Genomic DNA, 26,685 nt, shown 5'->3' on the forward strand with positions numbered 1-26,685 from the left:
CTAAAGGTGATTTGAAAGTACAACCAGAAGTGAGAACCTCTGATGTAGACTAATCCCCATGTGCCTGATTGATTCCTTTTCCACATAGTAACTGCTAGAGAGTGAAGTGATCAAGAACATACACTCTGGAACTAGCTCTACCTGTACCTAAATACCAGTTCTCATTGTGCCTCAGTTTCCTTATCTGTAAAATGGAATAATATAGTAATACCTATCTCCTAGGGTAACTTTCTTTTTTCTTTCTTTCTTTCTTTCTTTCTTTCTTTCTTTCTTTCTTTCTTTCTTTCTTTCTTTCTTATTTTTGAGAGAGAGAGAGAGAGAGAGGGAGGGAGGGGGGAAGACAGGGTGTGAGCAGGCGAAGGTTAAAGGGAGAGGGAGACACAGAATCCGAAGCAGACTCCAGGCTCTGAGCTGTCAGCACAGAGCCTGACATGGGGTTCAAACCCACAAACCACGAAATCATGACTTGAACTGAAGTCAGACACTTAACCAACTGAACCACCCAGGTGCCCTCTAGGTAACTTTAATAACTAAATGGGTTAATATGTGCATAGTACCTAGAATATTACTTGGAACTTAGGAAGCACTATACAAACATTAGCTGTCTGGTGTCCTTTGCTGGTGTTTCCTACCAAATGTCTGAACTGAAATTAATCTCAATGGCCTAATATTACTCTAACAAGACTTATTATTTCCCTATAGCTGCTCTAACAAATCACCACAAACTGAGTGGCTTGAAATAACAGAAATTTTTTTCTCTCGCCATTCTGGAGGCCACAAGTCTGAAATCAAGGTGTCAGCAGCACTGTGGTCCCTCTGGAAAACCCATTTCTTACCTCTTCCGTCTTCTGGTGGCTATAAACATTCCTTGGCTTGTGGTCACATCTCTGTTCTCTGTCTTCACATTGCCTTTTGTCTGTGTGTCTTTCTTCTCTTTTTCTGCCCCTTTCTTGTATGAGGCTACATGTGATTGCAGTCAGGGTACACCCAGACTATCCAGGATACTCTCTTCTCAGGATCCTTAATTTAATCACATCTTTTGCCATATAACACAGTCTTCACTCTTTTGCTATAGAGTGATATTCACAAGTTCTGGGGATTAGGGATGGACACATCTTTTCTAGGGGGCCACCATTTGACTCAAGGTCCATAAAAAATGTAAGCTTGGATGGGATGCATCACTGACTCATTCTGTGTCTAGTCACCCTTGCATTTGGCCTACATACCCTGCTCTCTAATATATCCAAAACCATTATTTACAATAACAGGTATCACCTGTGTATATACAGACAAGTGACTATTCATTGTCAGTGTTTATTATTTCATTGGAAGGACTCAGGGAAGTGAACCAAGGGCTCAGAGGATTAGTTGGCCCAATGCCCTTTGGCATACAGAAGAACCTCTTGGTGGGTTCTGCTCCAAAGGGAAAAATTGGGGGGCAACTCTATTTTATGATTAAATACAACTGAAAACCCTCACCATTCCTGGCTTTATCTTTGGAAAAGTTTGATTTATTTCAAAGGAGAACAGTGTGATGGTGCTTTAATAAGGACTCTTTCAGTTCCAAGTAACAGAAAAATCAATTCAAATGGACTTACACAAAACCTGAATTTGTTAACTCTCATGACTGAAAAATTCTGACTTCAGGTCCGGATTGATGCGTGGTTCTAAAGATACTATCAAGACTCAGTTTCTCTCTCCAGCTATTGGCTCTACCTTTTCTGGTTCTGTTCTCTGAAAGGCTGTCCTTTAGTGGTGGCAAGACAACTGTAGGATCTAACAGCTTATATCCTCTCTGATCCAGGACATGTGGAAAAGAACAGTTCTCAAAAAAATGTAAGCAAAACCTTATTGGGATTTGTTGGGTCACATGCCAATTTCTGAAATAACCAGAGTGATAAGGCTATCCCTGTTTTGATTGGCTGAGGAGCCTGAAGAGGATGAACCCTCTTGTGGGCTAAGATGGGAAGGAGAACCAAGGTAGTTACTCTAATAAGGAAGAATGAATATTGGGTGGCAAATACAACAGATGACTCCAATAGATGTAATAGATCTTTGAACTAAAATGTCTGAAAACCAAACCTGGGTTCTTTTGAAGGGTATTTGGGATTTTTTCCCCCAGTTGTATATGTTGATCACAATTTCTCTTTCCAACTGGAAATGAGTGAGTTATTTTGAAGCAGAGGACCCTCATTTGAATCTCATCTCATGTGGTCCTAGGAAAATTACCACATCTGTGAGCTTCAGATTCTTTCCTGGCTCAGCAGTAACTCTCTCTTCCCTCTCCTCTCTCACTTATCATTTTAATGTTTAATTTCCTTGATTTCTGCTTTTATCTTTATTATTGCCTTTCTTATGCCTCTTTTGAATTTATTATGATCTTTTTTTCCTAGATTCTTAAGGTGGGAGCTTTGAGACCTTTCTTTCGTCTTTTCTAATTGTATGCATTTAGTGCAACAAATTTCCGTCTCAGCACTGATTTAGCTGTGTCCCATGAATTCTGATACATTATAATTTTAATTTTCATTGAGTTCAATATAGTTTTTGATATCCTTTGAAGCTTACTCTTTGAACCATAAATTATTTGGAAGTATCCTGTTAAGTTTCCAACTTTTGGAGAACTTCTTGATATTTTTCTATTTGATAGAGTTGGTGAGAGGCAGTCAGGTTCTGGAAATATTTTGAATGTAGAGCTGATATGATTTGTTAATAGATTTAATGTGGTATATGAGAGAGAGAGGCAGAGAGAGAGTGAGAGAGAGAGAGGAGTCAACAGTGGTGCAAAGTCCACAATCAGCAATTGGAAGAATGAACTTGCCATTTACTGAGATGAGGCAGACTTAGGGAAGTGCAGGTTTTGGGAAGGGTGGGGAATTAGGGTTTTGGGTTTGGATGTATTAACTTTGAGATATCCTTTAAACTGGAAGTCTAGTGGAACACTGGCTGTATGAATCTGAGTTCAAGGACTGCAGACATCCTGTCTGGTGACATAAATTTGGGAGTTGTCACTCTGTGTATGATATTTAAAGATATGAGACTAGACATGGTCTCATCTATAGAGGCTATAAATAAAGAAAAGAGTCCTGAGCCCTGGAGCACTCCAATATTTACAGGTCAAGGAAATAAAGAGAAAGCAGCAAAGGAAAATGAGGAGAAATCAGTAAAGTAGAAGAACCAAGAGAAAGTGGTGTGCTGGAAGCTGAGTGAAGAAAGTGTTTCCAGAAGGATGGAGAGGTTAACTTGTCAAATAAGAAGAGAGCTGAAAATGGACTCTTGGATCTGGAAATATGAAGGTCTCTGGTGGTCTTGCCAAGATCAGTTTCTGTGGCTGGGGAAGGAAGAAAGAAGAGGAGGAGAGACAGAGAGATGGCAAGTATAGACAACTCTTTGAAGGAGTTTTGCTGTAAAGGAAAGCAAAACAATGGGGTGGTGGATGAAGGGAGACATGGATTGAGGAAGGAATTATTACTACACATAACAAGTAAATATATACATGGAAACCTTGTATTTACATATAGAATTTGAATTTATTTTGATTGACAATGGAATCTAAAATTTCATATAGTGAAAAGTCTTCAATAGGCTTGATAATCTTAGCAATAGCATTTATATTTGAAGAAGACTTAGTTAAATATGAGTTGGTCTATGGAAGATGTGTAATTTTAAAGGTTGTTTCTTTAATTTAATTTGGATTTGGAATTTCAGTTAACCCTTTCCAATAAGAGTCCCCCAAAATGAATATTTACTTAGCAGTGATAGAAAACTTTATATTTACAGAGTACTTATCAGTCTCTGTATCAGAACAAACACAAGAGAATGAAAATGTCATTAGCAGTGTAGGAGGGAATTAAAGCAAAGTGGTCCCAGATCAGGAAAACTGAGTCTCAGAGCATATGTGGGATCTGAATGTGAAACTCACCTGCACCCTCCATAGCACTAATTGTCAACCTCTTGGGCTACTTGACTCTCTTTTCCTTTATCTTCATTGTTTTTATTGCTTTCTACATTGAAACATTTATTTTGAACTGCTTCCAGCTTTCCAGCAGCAAAATCATTCAGATCAGAAGGATTATTTGCCCTTCTGGGGCTCCTGACTTTCGAGAGCCTGTTCCTTATGATGGGTTTCACCAACCCTCTTTTCCTTTTCCTGCTGGGAAATCCAATGAGGCTACATTTCCCAGTGAGGCCACTTCCAGCCTACGGCCTGGCCCTTGGGAAAACCTATACACCATCCTCTATGCTCTCTCTCTTTGTTTGCCCATCAGAGGAGGAAGATGGCCTGGAAGAGTCTGGATCCTGAATGATTGTGGAGCAGAGCACCACCGCTGAACATTATGCTGTGGCATGAGCAAGAAATGAACTTTTGTTATGTGGAAACTCTGATACTTTAGAGTTCTTTATTATAGCCATGAGCCTGTTCTGATTATAACACACTCCTTTGGATGAGATATGATGAGTTTTGGCTTTGCATTCAGATTTAAAAGGTCTAGAGGTTAGGGGTGAGGCAGATATGTGATTTGATCTGGAAGCATGGCTCACATGCGAGCACCAGTTTGGGGGCATTGTTGGCACTGACAGGGCCACTCTGGGAGGCAAGCAACTATTTAAAAAAATTTTCAGATAACCTTTCTGTAGCCTTCCAGGACCCTTTCCCTTTGAGAACTTAAGCTACCTTTAGGCCCTCAAGGCTTCATGGGGTATGAAGGGGAAGAGAAACAAAATCTTCAGCAACTATCCTGTGTCAGGCATTTTTCCTTGCATAAACATTTAATTTTTCCAGGAATCCAATGAGGTAGTAAAGATTAACCTCAGTTTACAGATATTAACCATCAACTATAGTCATTATTCTTTTTGATATGCAGTTTGTTACAAATTTGGCCAGTGGAACTCCTTTCCGGTTGGCACGTATGTAGTTTTGACAGTCCCCATCATCTCCCTTTTGATCTTGGATTGTTTCCTTACTTTCCAACACAACCAAAACATTTCTGTCTCACCTTATACTTTTTCTGCCTCTGATCTGGAATGAGCTGTTTCTCCATGGTGGCCTGCTTCTTTTAGAGAATAGCATTCACAAATGAAGACCTGGTGCTTATTGCTATGGGCGTGTCATTACTCCTATGTCTTTGAGTGGGTCAGAATTACAAGTCATGAATTTATATGATACCTCCAATTCAAATTCAACATTACATTTCCTTTGACTTTATATTCATATCCTTTTCTTTTACACCAAAAATCTTAGTTTCTTTTTTGCCTTTATTTTTATTTTAGAGAGAGAGAGAAAGAGCATGTGAGCAGGGGAGAAAGGCAGAGGGGGTGAGAGAGAGAGAGAGAGAGAGAGAGAGAGAAAGAGAGAGAGAATCCTAAGCAGGCTCCACGCTCAGTGCTCAGTGTTGAACCCAATGTGGGGCTCAATTCCACAACACTGGGATGATGACCTGAGCCAAAATCAAGAGTTGGACACCCAACTGACTAGGGCACCCAGGAGCCCCTGAAAATCTTAGTTCTTAATCACAATAGCAGGTATACTTGTTGGCTTTCTCTGACAATATTAATAAGATAATTTATATTACAATACCATTATTACTGATAAAAACAAAAAAATCAGTTGTTATTTCTGTGCCATTCTTTCTGTCCCACTAAGGATATACAGTCATAATACCATGTTCAAAAGTCACTTGAAAGGATTCTTTTTGTGTATGTGCTTGTGTTACCAACTTTATATACAACTGGATTTATGTTTCTCTTTGTTTTCACTTTTACAGTTTGCTCTTTTTGTAACTTTTTAAACATAAAGGCATTCACATGGGCCATATTTCAAAGCTATATAAAAAGGTAAATGGGGTGCCTAGGTGGCCCAGTTGGTTAAGCATTCAACTTCAGCTCAGGTCATGATCTTGTGGTCTGTGAGTTCAAGCCCTGCATCAGGCTCTGTGCTGACAGCTCAGAGCCTGGTGCCTGCATTGGATTCTGTGTCCCTCCCTCTCTCTGCCCCTCCCCCACTCATGCTCTGTCTCACTCTATCTCTCAAAAATAAATAAATGTTAAAATTTTTTTTTAAAAAAAGGTAAATTCAGTGACGTTTCATTTCCACCTCAATCCCTTATACTCTTTATCCTTTCCCTTCCTTCTGCCCTCTATAGCTAAGTATCTTTTAAAATTAGTTTCTCATTTACCCTTTAGGGTTTGTTTTGTTTTGCAAAAGCAAGCAAATGTGACCACTTTGATAAACAGTTTGTCAGTTCCTTAAAATGTTAATATAACCATAAGGCCCACAAATTCCACTTCTAGGTATCTACCCAAGAGAATGGAAAATATACATTCACATAAAATTTAGACATGAATGCTCATGGCAGCATTACTCCTAGTAGCTAAAAAGTGCAAACAACCCATATTTCTATCAGTTGACAAATGGGTAAACAAATTGTGGTATATCCATATAATTGAATATTATTCAGCTTTAAGAGGGAAGGGTTTTTTTAAAAAAATTTTTTAATGTTTTTATTTATTTTCGAGACAGAGAGAGACAGAGCATGAACGGGGGAGGGTCAGAGAGAGGGAGACACAGAATCTGAAACAGGCTCCAGGTTCTGAGCTGTCAGCACAGAGCCCGACGTGGGGCTCAAACTCACCGACCGCGAGATCATGACCTGAGCCGAAGTCGGCGCTTAACCGACTGAGCCACCCAGGCGCCCCAAGAGGGAGGGACGTTCTGATACACAGTACAACGTGGATGAACCTGGAAAGCATTATGCTAAATGAAAGGACTCAGTCACAGAAGACCACATCGTGTGTGATTACATTGGTAAGAAATGTTCAGAAGAAGCAAATCCTTACAGACAGAGTAGATTGGTTGTTGACCAGAAGCTGGTGGTGTTGGGGGTGTGGAAAATTGGAATTGACTGCCACCAGTTACGGGATTTCTTTTTGGGGTGATGAAACTATTCTGGAATTAGATAATGGTGATGATTGCACAACTTTGTGACTATACTAAAAACCACTGAATTGTGCACTTCAAAGGGTGAATTTTGTATATGTGAATTTTATCTCAATAATGCTTTTATAAAAAATAAATTGTATATATTATTTCCTTAAAATGTTTTTTTAAACATTTTATTTTATTTTTTTGAGACACAGAGCGAGACAGAGCATAAGCAGGGGAGGGGCAGAGAGAGAGACACACAGAATCCAAAGCAGGTTCCAGGCTCTGAGCTGTTAGCACAGAACCGGACGGGGGGCTCGTGAAGTCAGATGTTTAACCAACCAAGACACCCGGGCACCCCTCCTTTTCTTGATTACAAAACGATGGCAAGCTTTTTGTAATATACTCTTTATCAGCTTCCTTTTTTTCACTTACAAATAAATCTCGGAACTTGGATGAATCTTGAAGGAATCATGCTGAGTGACAAAAACCACTTTATTATTTATTTATTTATTTTTTTACAGATGTCTCCTAACTTTATTGAAAATGAGGTTACATTTCTGTTTATCTTCCTTAGTATTCTTTTTTTTAATGAAATTTATTGACAAATTGGTTTCCATACAACACCCAGTGCTCATCCCAAAAGGTGCCCTCCTCAATACCCATCACCCACCCTCTCCTCCCTCCCACCCCCCATCAACCCTCAGTTTGTTCTCAGTTTTTAACATTCTCTTATGCTTTGGCTCTCTCCCATTCTAACCTCTTTTTTTTTTTTCCTTCCCCTCCCCCATGGGTTCCTGTTAAGTTTCTCAGGATCCACATAAGAGTGAAACCATATGGTATCTGTCTTTCTCTGTATGGCTTATTTCACTTAGCATCACACTCTCCAGTTCCATCCACGTTGCTACAAAAGGCCATATTTCATTTTTTCTCATTGCCACGTAGAATTCCATTGTGTATATAAACCACAATTTCTTTATCCATTCATCAGTTGATGGACATTTAGGCTCTTTCCATAATTAGGCTATTGTTGAGAGTGCTGCTATGAACATTGGGGTACAAGTGGCCCTATGCATCAGTACTCCTGTATCCCTTGGATAAATTCCTAGCAGTGCTATTGCTGGGTCATAGGGTAGGTCTATTTTTAATTTTCTGAGGAACCTCCACACTGCTTTCCAGAGCGGCTGCACCAATTTGCATTCCCACCAACAGTGCAAGAGGGTTCCTGTTTCTCCACATCCTCTCCAGCATCTATAGTCTCCTGATTTGTTCATTTTGGCCACTCTGACTGGCGTGAGGTGATACCTGAGTGTGGTTTTGATTTGTATTTCCCTGATAAGGAGCGACGCTGAACATCTTTTCATGTGCCTGTTGGCCATCCGGATGTCTTCTTGAGAGAAGTGTCTATTCATGTTTTCTGCCCATTTCTTCACTGGGTTATTTGTTTTTTGGGTGTGGAGTTTGGTGAGCTCTTTATAGATTTTAGATACTAGCCCTTTGTCCGATATGTCATTTGCGAATATCTTTTCCCATTCCGTTGGTTGCCTTTTAGTTTTGTTGGTTGTTTCCTTTGCTGTGCAGAAGCTTTTTATCTTCATAAGGTCCCAGTAATTCACTTTTGCTTTTAATTCCCTTGCCTTTGGGGATGTGTCGAGTAAGAGATTGCTACGGCTGAGGTCAGAGAGGTCTTTTCCTGCTTTCTCCTCTAAGGTTTTGATGGTTTCCTGTCTCACATTTAGGTCCTTTATCCATTTGGAGTTTATTTTTGTGAATGGTGTGAGAAAGTGGTCTAGTTTCAACCTTCTGCATGTTGGTGTCCAGTTCTCCCAGCACCATTTGTTAAAGAGGCTGTCTTTTTTCCATTGGATGTTCTTTCCTGCTTTGTCAAAGATGAGTTGGCCATACGTTTGTGGGTCTAGTTCTGGGGTTTCTATTCTATTCCATTGGTCTATGTGTCTGTTTTTGTGCCAAAAAACCACTTTAAAAACTACATGTGTTCGATCCACTTAACATAATCTTGAAATGACAAAACTGTGGAAAATGAAAACAGGTTAGTGGTTACCAGGAATGGGGAGAGGATGTGGCTATAAAAGGATAGTAAGAAAGACCCTTGTGGTGAAGGAGTAATAAGAAAATGTACTGAGAGTTTAAAAGTATCATAAAGTATGATCTTCTCAGCCTTATGCAAATACATTTAAAAACTTGAGTGATAAGCATGATTTTGTATAAAAAACATGTGTTTTTCAGGACTTACTAGAGTGCCCCAGAAGGCATAGATAAGACAAAGAAACCAATTATTCTGAGAGAAATAGAGATATTATCAATAATAAAAACAAACCCTCCTCCCAGCAGTGTAGTCCTAGACAGATTTCACAAAAAGCTTCTGCCAAATTTTTAAAGACTGTGTAATTCTAGTGCTATATGTCATTCCAGAGCACGGTCAAAGAATGAAGCCTTCCAGAATCTTCTAAGAGTGAAGTATAACATTAGTTACAGGAAATCCTGGAAAGTATACTGGAAAGCTATTATAAATAATAAGGAATTCAGGATGTGGTTGGGAACAAAATTAATATATTAATAGTAGAAAAATCAAAGGCCTTCTATATGTAAAACAATCAGTTAATAGAGGTCAATGGAAAATCCCATTGACAGTCACACAAAATAAGATTTTAAAAAGCGTGGGATTAAACATAACAAAAAATGTGCAAAATCTATGTGAAGAAACTTAAAAATGTACTGGGGAACACACAAAAAAGACCTGAGTTAGTGCAAAGGAACCACCTGTACGTGAATAAAATGGTAATGTCAACAACAACCTAATAAACACATTACCAAAAACAACACGTTTACTGACCTCTTCTTTGTTCCGGTCTAAGCACCTTGCATATACTGACTCACTTAATCCTCACAACCCTATGAAATGGGGGTGGATGAAAAGACAGACACAACAAATGAAGTTAGGTGACAGGGTCATAGAGCTAGTAAATGGAAGAAGCCCTACAATTAAAAAAAAAAATTCATTTATTGAGAGAGAGAGAGAGAGAGAGAGAGAGTGAGTGCAGGGGAGTGGCAGAGAGAGAGGGAGAGAGAATCCCAGGCAGGGTCTGCACCATCAGCATGGAGCCTGACATAGGGCTCGAACCCACAGACTGTGAGATCATGACCTGAGCCAAAACCCAGAGTTGGGCGTTTAACAGACTGAGACACCAAGGCACCCCAAGAAGCCTTGCAATTTAACCCCTGTGCACCACTGCTTGAATTTTCTCTTGGTTAACTTAAAAATTGAGATATAATTCACATACCATAAAATTCATCATACTAAAGTGTACAATTAAATGGTTTTTAGTATGTCGAAAAAATTGTGCAACCTTCACCCTTGTCTAATTCTGGAATATTTTCATCATCCCCAAAAGAAATCTTGTACCTGGTAGCAGTCAGTCCCCATTCCTTCATCCCCCAGCCCCTGGCAACCACCTGTCTCTAAAGATTTGTCTGTTCTGGACATTTCATATGGATGGAATCATAGAATATGTGGCCTTTTGTGACTGGCCTCTTTCATGTAGGATATTGTTTTTAAGGTCCATTCATGTAGCATATGTACCACTGCTTTATTCCTTCTTATGGTTTAATAACATGTCATTGTATGGATGTACAACATTTTGTTTATCCACTCATCATCCATTCCCGTTTGGGTTGTTTCATTTTGGTTACTATAAATAATGCTGCTATAAATATTTGTGGACAAGTTCTTGTATTAATGTATGTTTTCATATATTTAAAATAGTTAATTTATAGTTTTTGTCTGGTAAGCTCAGTGATAGGGCTTCTCAGGGACAGCATCACCATCTTTTGGTTGCTTTTCTCCCCTGTGTATGGGTCATACCTTCCTATTTCTTTGTATGTCCCATGGTTGATTGTTGAAAATGAAGCATTTCTGATGATACTTTGTGGCAGCTCTGGGAATCAGATTCTCCCTGCCTTCCAGGGGCTTGTTGTTGTTGCTGTCTATTGTCATAGTCGTTTGTTTGCTTAGTGACTTTTCTGAACTCATTCTCTGAAGTCTTCATCTTTATTGTTGTGGCCACTGAAGTCACTGCTTGTTAGCTCAATGATCAGTTAATGATGGCACAGAGCTGTCCCTAAACACCTGGAACCAATTAAGTCTCCCTTGTCTTTTCCAAGGACCTCTGGGTGTCTGTTAAGGGACTTGTTCAGTAATCACCCATGTAGTTTACAGCTCTGCTTTTAGCCTTGTTAGCTACTTGTGCAAACCTTAAGGTCAATCAGAGGTGAGAGTGTAGGACATTTTCAGGTCTGTTTTTGAACATGTGCATGGTCCTATGCATGTTCATGGCTGTGTAGATTCCCAGAAACATACCTGAGATTTTCAAAACCCCTTATGGACATCTCATTCCTCCATCTTTCCTTTAAAGCTTTTGGATGAGTTTTTCATCTGCCCCACCTGTTATCCGTTGCCTGAGGCCACTGTCCTAGTAAAACATTCAAAAACATCCCCCTTCCCCAGAAACATTTAGCCCTGGGTAAGGTTGAGTGAGGTGGTCAAAAGACAAGCCTTTTGAGGGGAACCACCAGACAGATAACATGATGAGTTCTCTTTGGGACTAAGGCTCCAGCCCTGTTTTCCTCCCTCCAATCCTGGGAATGCGGGCTGTTACTTTTGAGGCTGTGGTGAGCTGGAACGTGGGAAATGGGACTAAGATGAGTAAGTTAAAATGCACGGTGTTTGTGGCCCTTCCTGAGATTCAGCTATTTTCTTGCCTAAAATGCTCCCCATGTTACTGCAACTCTGGGCTAATACCCAAAGTTTTGACAAAGTTGATTTTGACTTCTATTTTTTTGCCAGTTTTTTCTTTGCTTTTATGCTTTCTTACAAACTCTTAGAGGTCCCCCTTCTGTGATTTCCCTCCCTTAATTAATTTTTACATCTAGGAGTATTTCTAAAATTAGCGGGGTGAGTGTTCCATGAGTTGGTTTTAAAGTTCAGATGAAGAAATACATAATATAGAATAAGTTGAAAAGCCTCAAAAAGAGTAATGATTTAAGAATAGCCCCACCTACAACTGGCTGACTCAGTCACTAGAGCTTACAACTCTTGATCTTAGGGTTGTGAGTTTGAGCCCCACATTAGGAGTAGAGTTTACTTAGCCCCACCTAGTATTAAGATATATATTAAAAGTACAATTATTAAAACAGTGTAATACTGGCAATCAATAGATCAATGGAAAAGAATCGAGAGTCTAGAAGAAGAATCAATTTTTATGGCAATTTGATAATACCAATGGTAGTGCATGTCAGTGACAAAAAGAATTAAGTAAATTTACTACCATTAGGAAAAAGATTTAAGTCGGATTCTTATCTAACTTCTTACAACAAAAGAAATGAATCAAAGGTTTAAAAGTAAAATGTAAAATCATGAAATAATGAGTGGTTATAAGACTTTGGAAGCAACCCAAATATCCATCAAAGTAAAATAGATAAACACATGTGATATATTCATACATAACAGTAATATACAACCATGAAAGTATATGAACTATATAGCTTATATACAACAACATGCTTGAACTATATAGCTTATATGCAGCAACATGCTTATATTGACAATAGGAGTTAAAGACATGACATTAATGATACTCTAATAATCATAGAATATGAGTCCATTCGTATGGAATTAAAAATGAACAGAAATAAACCATATTTTTATAGATGCATCCAAATGTGGTAAAATTGTAAAGAAGCAAAAAGAAATTATCATAGAAATCAGGATGGTGGTTATGTCTGGGGTGATGGTGGTACCATGAATAGGGAGGGACCCATGGGAGGCTTCTGGGAGTGATGGGAATGTTCTATTTCTTGACTTGCTTAGTGATTATATGGGTGTTTATTTAATAGTTATGCATTAAACTGTTCACGCACGGGGCGCCTGGTTGGCTCAGTCGGTTGGGCTTTGGCTCAGGTCATGACCTCGCAGTCTGTGAGTTCGTGCCCCATGTTGGGCTGTGTGCTGACAGCTCAGAGCCTGTAGCCTGCTTTGGATTCTGTGTCTCCTTCTCTCTCTGCTCCTCCCCTGCTCACACTCTGTCTCTCTTTCATTCTCTCAAAAATAAATAAAAATATTTTTAAAAATCTTAAAGACCTGTTCACATAGGTTTATGAACTTACCTGTATGATTGTTATATTGAACGATAAAAGAAGGAAAGTTACAAAGAAGATATAGTTGATGCCTAGCATTCAATTATACCTTGGCAAATTTTTATTTTGAGGCTATTTCTATTTTTTTTAGTTCAATCTTCCTAGATTACTCTAGATTCCATAACATTTAGAGGACTCTCTCTCTTTTCTCACGAGATTTTTCAGTCCACTTTCTAGAAATGCTACAGTATCAGTAATTAAGTCTATCAGAGAGACATAGAAAAATGCATCGTTGAGTGGCTGCTATAAAAATGTCATTGCACTGCTGCATGGGGCAGGCCAGGCTTTCCCTTTCTTCAGGATGGTATGGATTTTACTTGTAGATTGATATAAAGCTGATCTCCAATTCTGGGCTCATAGGATTGAATTTATTAACTACTGGATGGAGAGGAAATGTAACTTTCAAGGCTGGTCTGAGAATAAAATAAGGTAATAAATGGTGACTACTGTGGATTTTAATGAAGTGAGATAAATAATAGCATAAATGATTGCTATAGAATTGAATAATAATATTCTTCTTTGCATAAATTCACCGGAAAATGATTTTATAAAATGGGTTTGATGTGGGGCACCTGGGTGTCTCAATCGTTTTAGCATCTGACTTTGGCTCGGGTCATGACCTCATAGTTTGTGCATTTGAGTCCTGCTCCAGGTGTATTTGAGCCCCGCTCTGGGCTCCACACTCTCTTACCTTCCCTCCCTCTCTCTCTCTTTGCCCTCCTCTCTCTCTCTCTCTCTCTCTCTCTCTCTCTCAATAATTAATTAATTAATTAATTAAAAAGTGGGCTTGATATAATTGTTTATTGTTTTATCTTATTTGATTTTTTTTTTTAAAACAGTGTATCCTGTCCTTTCTTTCCCATATACCCCAGGACATTTGTTTACTCATTGCGTACTAGAGGGAGGCCTTTTCCAGTTGTGTTCCTCGTCAAAGGCTTTATTTTCTGCATGGGAAATGGACTTCTCCAAGGCTACTATCTGATTTACTGTGCTGAATACCCTGCTGATTGGTACACAGACATACGGTTTAGCCTGGGTGAGTACACCTGACCATCTCCCACCCACACCCCAGTGAATATCCCTTCCAACAGCCTGAATCACCATCACCTCTCCCCACCCTACTGCAATAACCCTTAGTGACTCCCTTCTCTTCTTCTCTGCCTGCTACCAGTCTTTCCTCTATAAAGCAGTAGGAGAGCACTTTGAAAAACATCATTCCCCCCCACCCCCGCCCCAAGAATCCTCCAGAATTCTATTACTCTCAGGATGAAATACAAATTCCTTACCACTGTCTCTGCTTCTGACACCCAAATATTGTTGGTCCTACACGATTTCCCAACCCTATTTCCTGCCTCCATCCATTTACTGTGCTGTAGCCTCAGGGAACTTCCTGCTGGGCCTGAAATGGCCAAGCTGGTCTGGCCCCAAAACTTTCAAACAGACCATTCCCTCTGTCTAGAATGTTCTGTCCACATATATTCATGGAGATTGGTCCCTCACTTTACTTAGGTCTCTATCAAGTTGTGCCTCCTCAAAGAGACTTTTCCTGACCATTTATCTAAAATAGTAGAAGACACTAATTGTTGAATTTTTTTTTCATTATCTGCAAGAAGAACTCAGGTTGGGAAGTTTCAATTGTGCATTACTTTGACTCAAACCAAAATGCAGGGATTATCCTTAATTTTTCTGTTTACATCACACATCCAGTTCTATCCAGCTATCTAGTACAGCTGCATTTAGTTCCATAACTGTGCCAACTGGGCTCACTTCTCCCTCACTGCTCCAACTTTGTCCTAATCTGAGCAGCGATGACCTCTTGCCGGGACCACGACAGTGAACTTCAAACTAAGCTTCCTACCACTGGTACTGGCCTTCAATAGCCCCTTTTGCACATAGCAGTCAGAGTCAACATTTGAAACCACAAATGACCGGGAGCACCTGGGTGCCTCAGTTGGTTGAGTGTCTGACTCTTGATTTAGGGTCAGGTCATGATCCCAGGGTCACGGGATTGAGCCTTGCATCAGGCTCTGCACTGAGCATGGAGCCTACTTTAAGCGTCTCTGTCTCTGTCTCCCTCTGCCCTTTTCCTCTGCTCTGTGCGCTCTCTCTCTCTCTCTCTCTTAAAAAAAAAAAAAGAAAGAGAAGTAAAAAGAAAACACAAATGACTGGAGGATTAGTTATATGAATGCTGATACACGCACACAATGGAGTGTTCTGGAGCCACAGACACAAACAAACAAAATAAAACAAAAACAAGGAAGGTCTTTGTGTGCTCCTGTAAGATGTCTCCAGAATATGTGGTTATATAAAAATCAAGTGTGAACAGTATATATAGTATGCTACTTGTCATGTAAAAATGGTGGGAGGGAAGTGTGTGTGTGTGTATAAAACTGGAAAAGGGAGTATCAGATTGATAAAAACTAAAAAGGTGACACATAGATTTTCAGGGAAAGAGAATGGGATGGTGGGCAGAGCTTCTCTTTTGATATGGTTGTGTCCTTTGAATCACAAAACTTCATAACTTAGGTAAAAAAAAAAAATCTAAGTGGGGGCACCTGACTGGTTCAGTCCAGGGAGCAAGTAACTCTTGATCTCAGGGTTATGAGTTTGAGCCCCATGTGGGGTGTAGAGATTACTTAAATAAAACTTAAAAAAAATCTATGATACGCATCAAGGAGGTCACTTGTTGGGATGAGCATTGGGTGTTACATGGAAGTGATGAATCATTGGGTTCTACTCCTGAAACCAATACCACACTGTATGTTAACTAACTTGAATTTTAAAAAATAAATTTAAAGAAAACTTAAAAAAATCTAAATGGAAAAAGTTCCCTAAAATTGGGAACAAACAAATAAATGTACCTAACTATATATCAAGCTGGTAACATAACCACACAGGAAAATGACTTATGCCAGTTTACAGGAAATAAGGCAAATGAAGAAGTAAGCTGAATGGCACCATGAGAAAATGAGCCAGTCTTACCTAGAAAGGGGAGCATTCTGAGGTACAAGAGTCCAGTCTTTTCAAGTAGTCAGTGCCCTGAAAAAATGTTTTAAAAAGGTAGAGGTAAAAGTGGTCTTAAAAGAGATAATGACCAACTACAAGATATGGTCCTATGTTGGACTTAGTTTGCTCAACCCAGCTATAAGGAGCATTTTGCTTCTTCCTGGGGAAATTGAAATCTGGCCTAGATACTACACAAGATGAAAATCTGGAAGGATACGCACTAAGGTGTTTAACGGTGGTAATTTCTGGGTGGTGGGAATAAGGTGTCTTGATTTTCTTATTTTTACAAATTCAAATGAGGTATTCCACATATTTATTTCTTTTGTAATATTAATAAACAGAAATAAGTTCCTATTTTTCCCTGCTTAAAACCTGACACTGGCTTTCTCTTGCACTTAAAAATCCAAACTCCTCACCAAGGTATATAATGCTTACTGTGTTTTTTTTAATTATCATCCAGTCCACATTTTCTCACTTTTCCCTCTATCTTAAAGTTTCAACTGCAAAGTTTCTACTTCTTAGTCACGGTAAACCTATTCTAGCCTCAGGGCCTTTGCACCTAATCCCTATACTAGATTGCTGTCCCTCAGATCTGTGCGTTCTCATTATTCAAATCACAGGACAAATGCCAAATCTTCAGAAAAGATTTTCCACCTCATCTAAAGTAGAGACACTACTTCCCCTCCCCAGCTCATTCTCTATCTCATGATCCTATGATCTTCTGCTTTGGTGTGACATTATATAATTAAAACAATTTTAATTATTTGAATTCATTTGTTTCCTTCCACTAAAATGTAAGCTCCATGAGAACAGACACCTCGACTGTTTTCTCACTACTGTATCCCTGATGTTTAGGACAGTGCTTGGTACATAGTAACAGTAAATAGTAGTTGAATGAATAGATGAATGAATGAACACATAAGTGAGTCTTGTACCATCCTTGTGAAGTAGGTACTGTTAGAATCTCCATTTTACAGATGACAAAATGGAGGCTGAGAGAAGGTCAGTGACTTGCCCAAGGACACACAGCACAGACTCTGAGTCCAAGGTTCCTGCTTTGTCCACTGCTGTGCATGCTATCTCCCCTCCTTCTCTCAACGTCTTGCCATTGGTGTCTCTCCCCAGTTTCCTTTTCTTCCAGGCCAATAACTAAAAAAAAATTATTATTGGAGTATAGTTGACATACAATGTTATATTAGTTTCAGATGCACACCATGGTGATTCAGCAATTCTATACATTATTCAGAGATCACCAAGATAAGTGTAGTCACCATTTGATGCCATACCACGGCCAATGATCTTTCGACTAGACAAGACTGAAAATCATATCATATCGTATTTCATATCACACTAAATGAGGTGAGAGTAGATCTGACTGTTTTGAATTCAAGTGTTCTTGCTTTTTGCCTCATGTGTTTTGATCAGTACAAATACACATCGTTGAGAGGTGAGGTTGGGCATCTATGTGGAAAAATAGAGTGTTTCTGGGTTGTAATGGTGCCCATTGGGGTGTAAGACCTAGCATCCCTGATCCTGGCTCTCCTCACCTCAGACCAGGGCTCTTTCTGAACCAATGAATGGGGAACAAGTGTGTGTGTGTGTGTGTATGTGACTGACAGTGGTGGAAACCAGTTTACTAGGTGCCAGTCTCCCTAGTCCAGCTCATGTGACTTTCATGTGAATGGATGTATCAATGAGGAATGCTCTGAGCATTGAGTCACAGAAAACCAGTTCATAATGACTTAAATAATTAAGAATTTATATTTCTTACATAGCAAGAATGTTCAAAGGCAGGTGACTTCTGCATCCCTTCAGTTGCTTACAGGTGTCATTAAGATCCCAGGAACTTTCTATACTTTCTTTTCCACTGTTCTTAACATGTTTGTATGTGGTCCTCATGATATTCATTCCATGACTGCAAGACAGTTGCTATAACTCGAGGCATCACATCTGGCAATGAATGAGGAGGGTGACAGAAGAGGTGCTGTTCCATCTGCCCTTTTATCAGAAAAGCAAAACATTTCCAAGGAAACACCCAGAACATTCACTTCCCTTTACATCCTTGTGGCAGAAATAGGTCACATGACCACTTTTCAGACTTCCAGCCTCTATAGTGTGGGAAGGCAAAGGAAGGGGATTTGGAATTACTTGTTGAGTTTGCCAATCACAATTTAATTATTTGTGAATGAGTCAAAAGCTTGCTATTCATTCATTCATTCATTCATTCATTCAAGTATTGGCCAATGGTGTTGCCTCCCTTTTTCTTCTCTGCCACCTGCCTCTGTCATATGACACAGTTCTATGAAACAATGTGGCCTCTCCACCAAATTTGGGACCATGACTAATTGGCCACCCTTTGACATTCTTTGTAGCATCCTCAGAATTTGAAATTGAATGCCCTTGTCTCCATTTTTAGGAAGAAAAAAAAACTTAGCTTGTGAGAAAAACACCAAAATCAGGATACATTTTTAACTTCTTCCTTCTGTCTTCTTTGCTAAGGTGTCTTCTTATTTATTTTGGGAATGGGGATCAACATTCATAGCGACTGTATACTGCGCCAGCTCAGGAAGCCTGGAGAAGTCATCTATAGGATTCCACAAGGTAATGTCTCTCCTGCCCTCCAGATTTCTACTCTTCCTTGGGAGCCTTTCCCAGGGATTATGCTATGAATGGCAAATGGGGGGGGGGGCAGTGAGGGCACAAATGACACACTATATCTCCATTTGCCTCTGACATCCCCTCCCACCCCACAACACATTTGTGTTTTTTATCTAAACCTGGAAGTTCAAGAAAGGCAGAGGCATCCTCAGGAAGGTGTGAGATCATAACACCCTAAAGGTGGGGTAGTACAAGGCTGGGGGCAAGGTGGAAATAGGCTACCACTTAGTTACAATAGGTACGATTACATGTGCTGGGTTAGGCTTCTCTAGAGACACAGAACCACTAGGATACAGATACGGATACAGATACGGATACAGATACGGATACAGATATATATATATATATATATATATATATATATATATATATGGAGAAATTTATTCTGAGGAATTGATTATGGAATTGATTATGGAAGCTGAGAAGTCCTATGATCTGTTATGTGCACGTTGGAGACCCAGGAAAGCTGGTGGTGTAAATTCCAATCTGAGTGCAGGAAAAGACTAACATCCCAGCTTAAAGACAGTCAGGCAGAGAGAGTGAATTTTCCCTTACTCGGCCTTTTTGTTCTATTCAGGCCTTCAGTGGATTGGGTGAGGCCCACCCACATCAGGGAGGGAAATCTGCTTCAGTCAGTGTATAGATTCAGTGTATTAATCTCTTCCAGAAACACTCTCATGGACATACCCAGAAATAGTGTTTAACCAAATATCTAGGCACCTTATGGCCCAGTCAGGTTAACGCAAAAAGTTAAGCATCATGTGTACACAGGGTGTTGGTCCTTCCTGAGTCAGCAGATAAAGATGAGTCCTGTATGACTTGTCTTTTCCAGTTGACCTAGATTTGTCTAGTGAGTAGTCAGGGGTATATTTCCTACCACTTGTATTTTCTTAAAGGTGTGAAGAGCCATAATTAATCACAAATTAGGATGGGAGGTCTTGCAACTACAAATGCATTCTCAGATATAAAGTCACAGGATATTTGAAACCCTAACTGTTCCCAAGAAATCAGGGTGTGAGGTTGACAAACATAAGCAGCTGAGAGTGAACCAGTCCAAGTAATCCTTGGATATTTTAGGTGGTACTTATGTAGGTTTAACCTCCTTTAACCTAAAAAGGATGGCTCCCATCCTTTTTGATGTAAATGGAACCTAAATTTTCCTAAGTTACAATATGGTATTAATATTCATTTTTAAAAATTTAAATGTTGCTGACATCCTAATGGTATCTTACATAAAACAAAAATAATGCCATACATTAATAAATACCATTTGCTGCATTCACAGGCAATTTATAGACCCTTTGCAGTAGGACAGTGGTTCCTCCCAGGGTCTGGAAAATCACAGGTCTGGAACTGCTGAGGCAGTGTCATCTTTAAGGAAGATAAATTTAAGGGGCTGTGGGTTTTAAATATTCACTCACTAACCAAACAAAGAAGAGCAAAGAATGCTCTTAAAAGCTCTATTGTTGAAGTTAGTTTCCAACTTTAAGGTATGTTAGAGAATGATTTGAAAACAAAATATTCTTGGGGTGAGAATGATTTGAAAACAAAATATTCTTGGGGCGTCTGGGTGGCTCAGCTGGTTAAGCATCAGACTCTTAAGTTTGGCTCAGGTCATGATCCCTGGGTTGGTGAGTTCCAGCCCGGCATCAGGCTACAGGCTGACAGTGGGGAGCCTGCTTGAGATTCTCTCTCTCCCTATCTCTCTGCCCCTCCCACACAGACATGTGTGCTCTCTCTCCCTCTTTCTCAAAATAAATAAACTTAAAAAAAAATAAGAAAACAACAAAATATTCTTTATAGAATTGTGGAAAGAAAACAACTAGTTTTTGGTGAGTTTCCCAGTTTAGTGTGGGGCAGAAAGTGGATATATTTACTGTCATTGGAAATGTGTTGGTTTCTATTTATAGTTTTGATATCAGACATACATGGTTGGATAGAAAAGTAAACCTTGAAAATCAGCAGAAGCAGACCTCGCGGCGGCGGGGGGCTGGGGGCGCAGTCCCCAAATCTACTTCTGGCATCAACTCAGGTTTTTATTCTTGTCACACTGTGTGTTGTTGCATTTTGTCTGAGTGCCAGCGTGAAATATGCTGGCGGCAGTGTGGGTGTCCGCGGGAGAAGGGAGAAGGTGAGAGGTGGCCTGGAAACATTACTTAATAGAACGAAACAAACCCCACACCTCCTGCCCCTCTTCTGCGTCCTGTCTGGGAGCCAGTGGTGCAGCCGTTGCTAGAGACTGGCTGGAGCCTGTCAGGAAGTTGCTGCCACTCCTCATGATTCTGGGATGTTCCGAGAACAACAGGCTGCGTCACTTTGTTTTCCCTTGTCCCCAAGAAAACTGCCCTAGACTGCAGTGACCATAAGGAAGTCCTCAGCCCCTCATCCATCGTAGCTCCCCTTTGTATTTCTACATAGGAGGAGCGGTTTTAATGTGGCAATGATCCAGTTCCGATGATTCTTTCTTTCTTCTGCATGCAGGTGGCTTGTTTACCTACGTTTCTGGAGCCAATTTCCTTGGTGAGATCATTGAATGGATCGGCTATGCCCTGGCCACGTGGTCGCTCCCAGCGCTTGCATTTGCCTTTTTCTCACTTTGTTTCCTTGGGCTGCGAGCTTTTCACCACCATAGGTAAACTTTGCACTCAGGGTGGCAGCATCCAAGTAGCTTTCTTCTCTAAACAGGCTTTCAGCCCTGGGAGTCAGATAGATGTAGAAACTAAGACATGTGTTTGTATAAGGTAAAATTGATACAGTTTTCTGGACTGGTAAATTCTGACTTCCTGGGCTTTCACTGAACTTGGAATTTAGCCAGATGACAGTATTGTAAAAAAAAATTTTTTTTTCTATGAGGAAAACTAAACCCATTGGGGAGTGACTTGGGGAGCCACCTAACGCCTTGATGAAGAAGGCTTCCCAGGGAGAAGCACCTTGTGTCCTCATATGTTAGGCGGCTCTGTGCCCTCCTAGCAGGCTCACCTGCTGGTGGGTGGATACTGGGTGGCAGTAGGCTATAGGGAAGGGTCAAGAGGCACAAGGAGTGCTTCAGTTCAACTCACTTCCGTTTCTCTGCTTCAGTTCATTTCACTTCTGCCACATTTCTAAGTGTGTTCCGTGGGCGGAACTTTCCGCAGCCTCACAGGTAATTCTGAGGGACAGCCAGGATACAGTCCCACCAAGGGACAGCCTGGCCCCAGGTCTTGTGGGGCTACTTTCTTTAATTCTAGGCTTGGTGCTAACAGTCCAGGTAATCAAAGAGCCTTGGAAACTCCAGGATTCTTTTCTTGGAATCTTTGCAATATTCGGGCTTACTTGGGTATGGGTACTTCCCTTTCCGTCTACCTCCTCCCTCCATAAGTCATAGCCAAGGTCATTGCTGGCTTCCTGGGAAGGCAGGGTAAGTGAGTGCTTATGTGGTATGATTTCAGGACTGTCCCCTCACCTGGGGAATTGTACGGGTTTGGAAACTTTTCTCTGTAGGGCTAGCCTAAAGCTTTACTAACTTCCACCTCCCTCCCAAACCCTGCACCTCGGATGGGGTGGGGACCAAAGCATTGACTAAATGTCTCACTGCAGGGGGAAGGAAGGTAACATGCTAAGTTGTTACCAGGCTTTGAACTTGAATTTCAGATCCTTTCTCTAAAATGGCATTTGTTAAGAAGGGCATTTGTTGGAATGAGCACTGGGTGTCATATGTAAGTGATGAATCACTAAATTCTGCTGAAATCATTATTATACTATATGTTAACTAACTTGGATTTAAATAAAATTTAAAAATTAAAAAAAAATAGGGGCACCTGGGTGGGTCAGTCGGTTGAGCGTCCGACTTCGGCTCAGGTCATGATCTCACGGTCTGTGAGTTCATGCCCCATGTCCGGCTCTGTGCTGACAGCTCAGAACCTGGAGCCTGTTTCGGATTCTGTGTCTCCTGCTCTCTCTGCCCCTCCCCCGCTCATGCTCTGTCTCTCTCTCTCTGTCAAAAATAAATTAACATAAAAAATTTTTTTAAATATTTATTTATTTATTTATTTATTTATTTATTTTATTTATTTTATTTATTTTTGGGACAGAGAGAGACAGAGCATGAACGGGGGAGGGGCAGAGAGAGAGGGAGACACGGAATCGGAAACAGGCTCCAGGCTCTGAGCCATCAGCCCAGAGCCCGACGCGGGGCTCGAACTCACGGACCGCGAGATCGTGACCTGGCTGAAGTCGGACGCCCAACTGACTGCGCCACCCAGGCGCCCCCCCAATTTTTTTTTTAATTAAAAAAAATAAAACGACATTTGTGGCTGGAGACAGGGAGAGAGAAAGAGAGAGAGCGAGCGAGCGATAGCCAAGGGGAGAATAGCCTTGGAACCAGGATCTGGGGGACCCTTAGGCTCCTGCATAGGTGTTTTAGTTGGGCTAATGATTAATTTCATAGTTTAGAAGGTTAAACCAAGAATGGGTTCTTTTCCTTGGAGTGGAATTTACACAGACCTGTCAGAAATGAATAAAACAGTAGCTGTCCTCATGACCCGTGCCAGCCACCTCCTAGACTTGGTGGGGACAGGCTGCAGAGCACCCTTCCTCTCTTGAGGCAGAGTCTGCTCACCACCAGAGGTGGAGAGGGAGAGGGCAGAGAGGGCATCAGCCAGCAGTTCGAGGAGCCCTGAGAAGTGGTCTCAGTGGAGCTGGTCAGGGGAAGGACAGCATTTCCACCAGAGGTTTCCAGCTGGTGCCCCAACAAATTCCTAAGTGTGGCCCTGTCCTGTTAGGTCAGACTGCTCCAGAGGGAGGCCCAGAGGGCATAATCATAGCACCGGAAACCTGCCACCTCTCTTCGGATATTATTACTAGGTGTCCCCCAGTTCAAATTAAGGCACTTTAACAGAGTGCATCATCTTGACTATAACCTGAGAACTACCAGCTTCACTTAGCTAGGAGGACAGACTGGTCACTGAAGGAGAAAGCCATTTCACAACTTCTGTTAATCTTTCAGGGTTGCCGAAACAGATGGCCGCAAACTGAGTGTCTTAAAACAATAGAAATTTATTTCCTTGTGGTTCTGGAGGCAGAAGTCTGAAATCAAAGTGGATGTAGGGTCATATTCTCTCTGAAGGCTCTAAGAGAGAATCCCTCCCTGCCTCTTTCTGGCTTCTGGTTGCACCTGCCGTTCGAGGTGTCCCATGGTTTACACAGCTCCATTCCTAACCTCTGCCTCTGTCCCCACATGGCCTCCTTCCCTGCCTGTCTCTGTTGTGGTGTCTCTTCTCCCCTTCAGTCATACTGGATTAAGGGCCTTCCTTACTCCAGTATGATCTCATCTTACCTTAGTAAATTATATCTGCAATGGCCCTATTTCCAGGTAGGGGGTTAAGGCTTCAAGCATCTATTCTGGGGGACACAATTCAACCCATAACACAAGATAACATTTTCTTGGCATTCCCAGGCCTCATGAGGGGATATTCGCCTGGGAACATTACCAGGTCTCAAGGAATAACCTTGCCCATTGTCTTTGGGGTCTTTGGTTCCTTTTTTTCCCAGTTGAATCCATTGAGCAATTCTTTCTGGCTTATACTTTTTTTTTTATTGTGGCAAAATACACATAACATAAAATTTACCATTTTAGCCATTTTAAATGTACCATTCAGTCGTCTTAAAGTACATCCATAATGTTGTGCAACCATCACCACTGTCCTCTGGCTGTTACTTTTTATTTCCCAACACAAGAAGCTTCAACATGTACAGAAGAGGGTGCAGGAGGGAGAAAGAAGATGGACAAATGGCCGTGTGGAAGAGTCAGGCCCTGAATAACTGTAGGTTGATTAGTCATAAGGATTTCAGACCCAGCGAACCTCCACTGTTGACCACTGCTTATTATAATTATCCTTTCTTGTCTTTTAGGTTCTACCTCAAGATGTTTGAGGACTACCCCAAATCTCGGAAAGCCCTCATTCCATTCATCTTTTAAAGAAACCAAATAAAAAGGAACAGAGCTCCCACCTGACTGTCGAGCACCATCAGGCTGCTGAACCTGTAACTTTTAAAGCTGCACTGTGCATATACATAATAGTAGGCTTCTTGCGTTCCAACAGCTGTCCTGGAGATCCTGTGAGGTGGGTACTTAGTGTGTACTCCACTGTCCCAGAGGGTCTCTTTCCTGATCTCCTTTTGAAGCTTCGACAAGGCTCTTTTCCACACAGAGGCATCTATCTGCTTCTTAGCTATTCCTCCTAGAAAGTATAGAACTTCCCTATATTTTTTTCTTTGGGTGATCTGAGTACGTGTGGCTGAATACCTACTCTACATCAATGTAAGGCATCTCTGTAGTCAGAGAGGTTCCCAGTTGAGGGCATTGCTTATAGACTTTATTAAAGGTACATATTCTATACCCATACAAATTAGCAGATATTGAAAATCTGAAGCTGCATGGATCCTGAGCAAATCTACTCCCAAATGGAAACTCAGTCACACTTTCCTTTTCCTTAGTTAATTATGAAAGATGTCAGATGGACTTTTAATAGAGGAGGCTCTCTTCATCTTGCTAAAGATGCAACGATGCACTGACCCCATTTCAAATTTGTATATTATCTCAGTGCCCCTATCTTCTGAAAGATTCCATGATCCCGTTGGAGATATCCCCCAAACTGGTGAGGGTTTTATTGAAGGACGGCTTTTCATGACCACAAAGAGAAAGACATGACTCTGGTTGGCTCCTGAGAGAATTAAAAAAAAGTGTTTTATAGTAGACATTGTCAACTCTGGTATTCTCTGAAACCTGTGGAAATATCCAAGTAATGAGAGAATGTTAAAGAAGGGAATTGACTGGATAAGATCATACATGGCTTGCCTGAAGACAATTGCAGTGACACTGAAGCATATCAGAAGCACTCAGCAGCTCTCCTCTTCTGGGATTTCTTCACTGCAGTCCTCGGGATCTGATCAGGAAGGCATTTCCTGGGGGCAGACTGAACAGCAGTCCTCAGAATCCCTGAGGGCAGATGCTGAACCTCTGCCTCTGAACCAGAGGGACGCAACTGGGCAGAAAGCCTGTTTTGTTTGGCTCAGACAGGGCTTCACACATAGTTTGACTTCCTTTTTTTCAACATTTGAAGTTTCCAAAATTTCAAAGTTAGGTCTCTACATTTCAATTGTCTTTAAAAAGTTGGAGGATCTGAGATCATGAAGCCCACTAAGAATGGGGACTGATCAGCTAATAGGCATTAGAATTTGCAACCTCGGTGGAGGGGTCACCTAGCATGGGAACTTGACATCGGGCTCTCTAGGGAGGGGCTGAACATTCATAATCAGAATGTACAAAAATATTTGTTCCCTCAGGTCCAGGTTTGTGGCAAGTGTTGGTAATATTTAGCAAGCCCTTTTGAGAAATGAACACTAGGTTTATCACACGAGGTACTAAGTACAGAAATTCGCTATATAAGAAACATAGGATGCTCAGAAGATCTAAGAATGTTATATATTACTGAAGAATATAAATTGTAATCATATAAGTGTTTTTCTGTTTATTAAATGCCTCTCAAATCATGGATGCTAAGTAATTTTGTTTGAATTGAAAGATCCCTGGGCTCATAAAGATTTTTATAAGGTGTTGACCTGTGGGGTTTTTTTTGTTGTTGTTGTTTGCCTTTTGTTTTCTTACTTTTTTTTTTTTTTAAAGTATTGCTTCTTTTTTGCTCTTCTGTCTTCATTTTGTCAACTTGAAATAAGGGTCTCTGAGTTGAAAACAAAAGAGAAATATAACTTAACAGTGTGTCTCAGGCACAGCTCAGTACTCCAAGAAGGTGCAGGAAAGGTGCTGGAGAATGTGCTAAGGCTAGATGATACCCCTCATGTTCAAGAATATACAGGTGGGGGAGACATTCTCAGTGAAGTAAACCTTAAGG

The 26,685-nt window shown here is 40.7% G+C and overlaps 1 protein-coding gene across 1 annotated transcript in view; it reads left to right on the plus strand.

The window, feature by feature from the left end:
• Nucleotides 1-26,394, plus strand: part of SRD5A2 (steroid 5 alpha-reductase 2) — a 43,196-nt gene extending 16,802 nt beyond the window's left edge. Inside the window, exons 2-5 of the mRNA XM_043604203.1 lie at nt 14,005-14,168; nt 18,638-18,739; nt 21,278-21,428; nt 24,686-26,394. Of these exons, the coding sequence (XP_043460138.1) occupies nt 14,005-14,168; nt 18,638-18,739; nt 21,278-21,428; nt 24,686-24,752 (484 nt within the window). The 3' untranslated portion in view covers nt 24,753-26,394. The remainder of the gene's footprint in view (nt 1-14,004; nt 14,169-18,637; nt 18,740-21,277; nt 21,429-24,685) is intronic.
• The last annotated feature ends 291 nt before the right edge of the window (nt 26,395-26,685 follow it).

Source organism: Prionailurus bengalensis, chromosome A3, assembly GCF_016509475.1.
Source record: "Prionailurus bengalensis isolate Pbe53 chromosome A3, Fcat_Pben_1.1_paternal_pri, whole genome shotgun sequence".
Taxonomy (NCBI): Eukaryota; Metazoa; Chordata; class Mammalia; order Carnivora; family Felidae; genus Prionailurus; species Prionailurus bengalensis.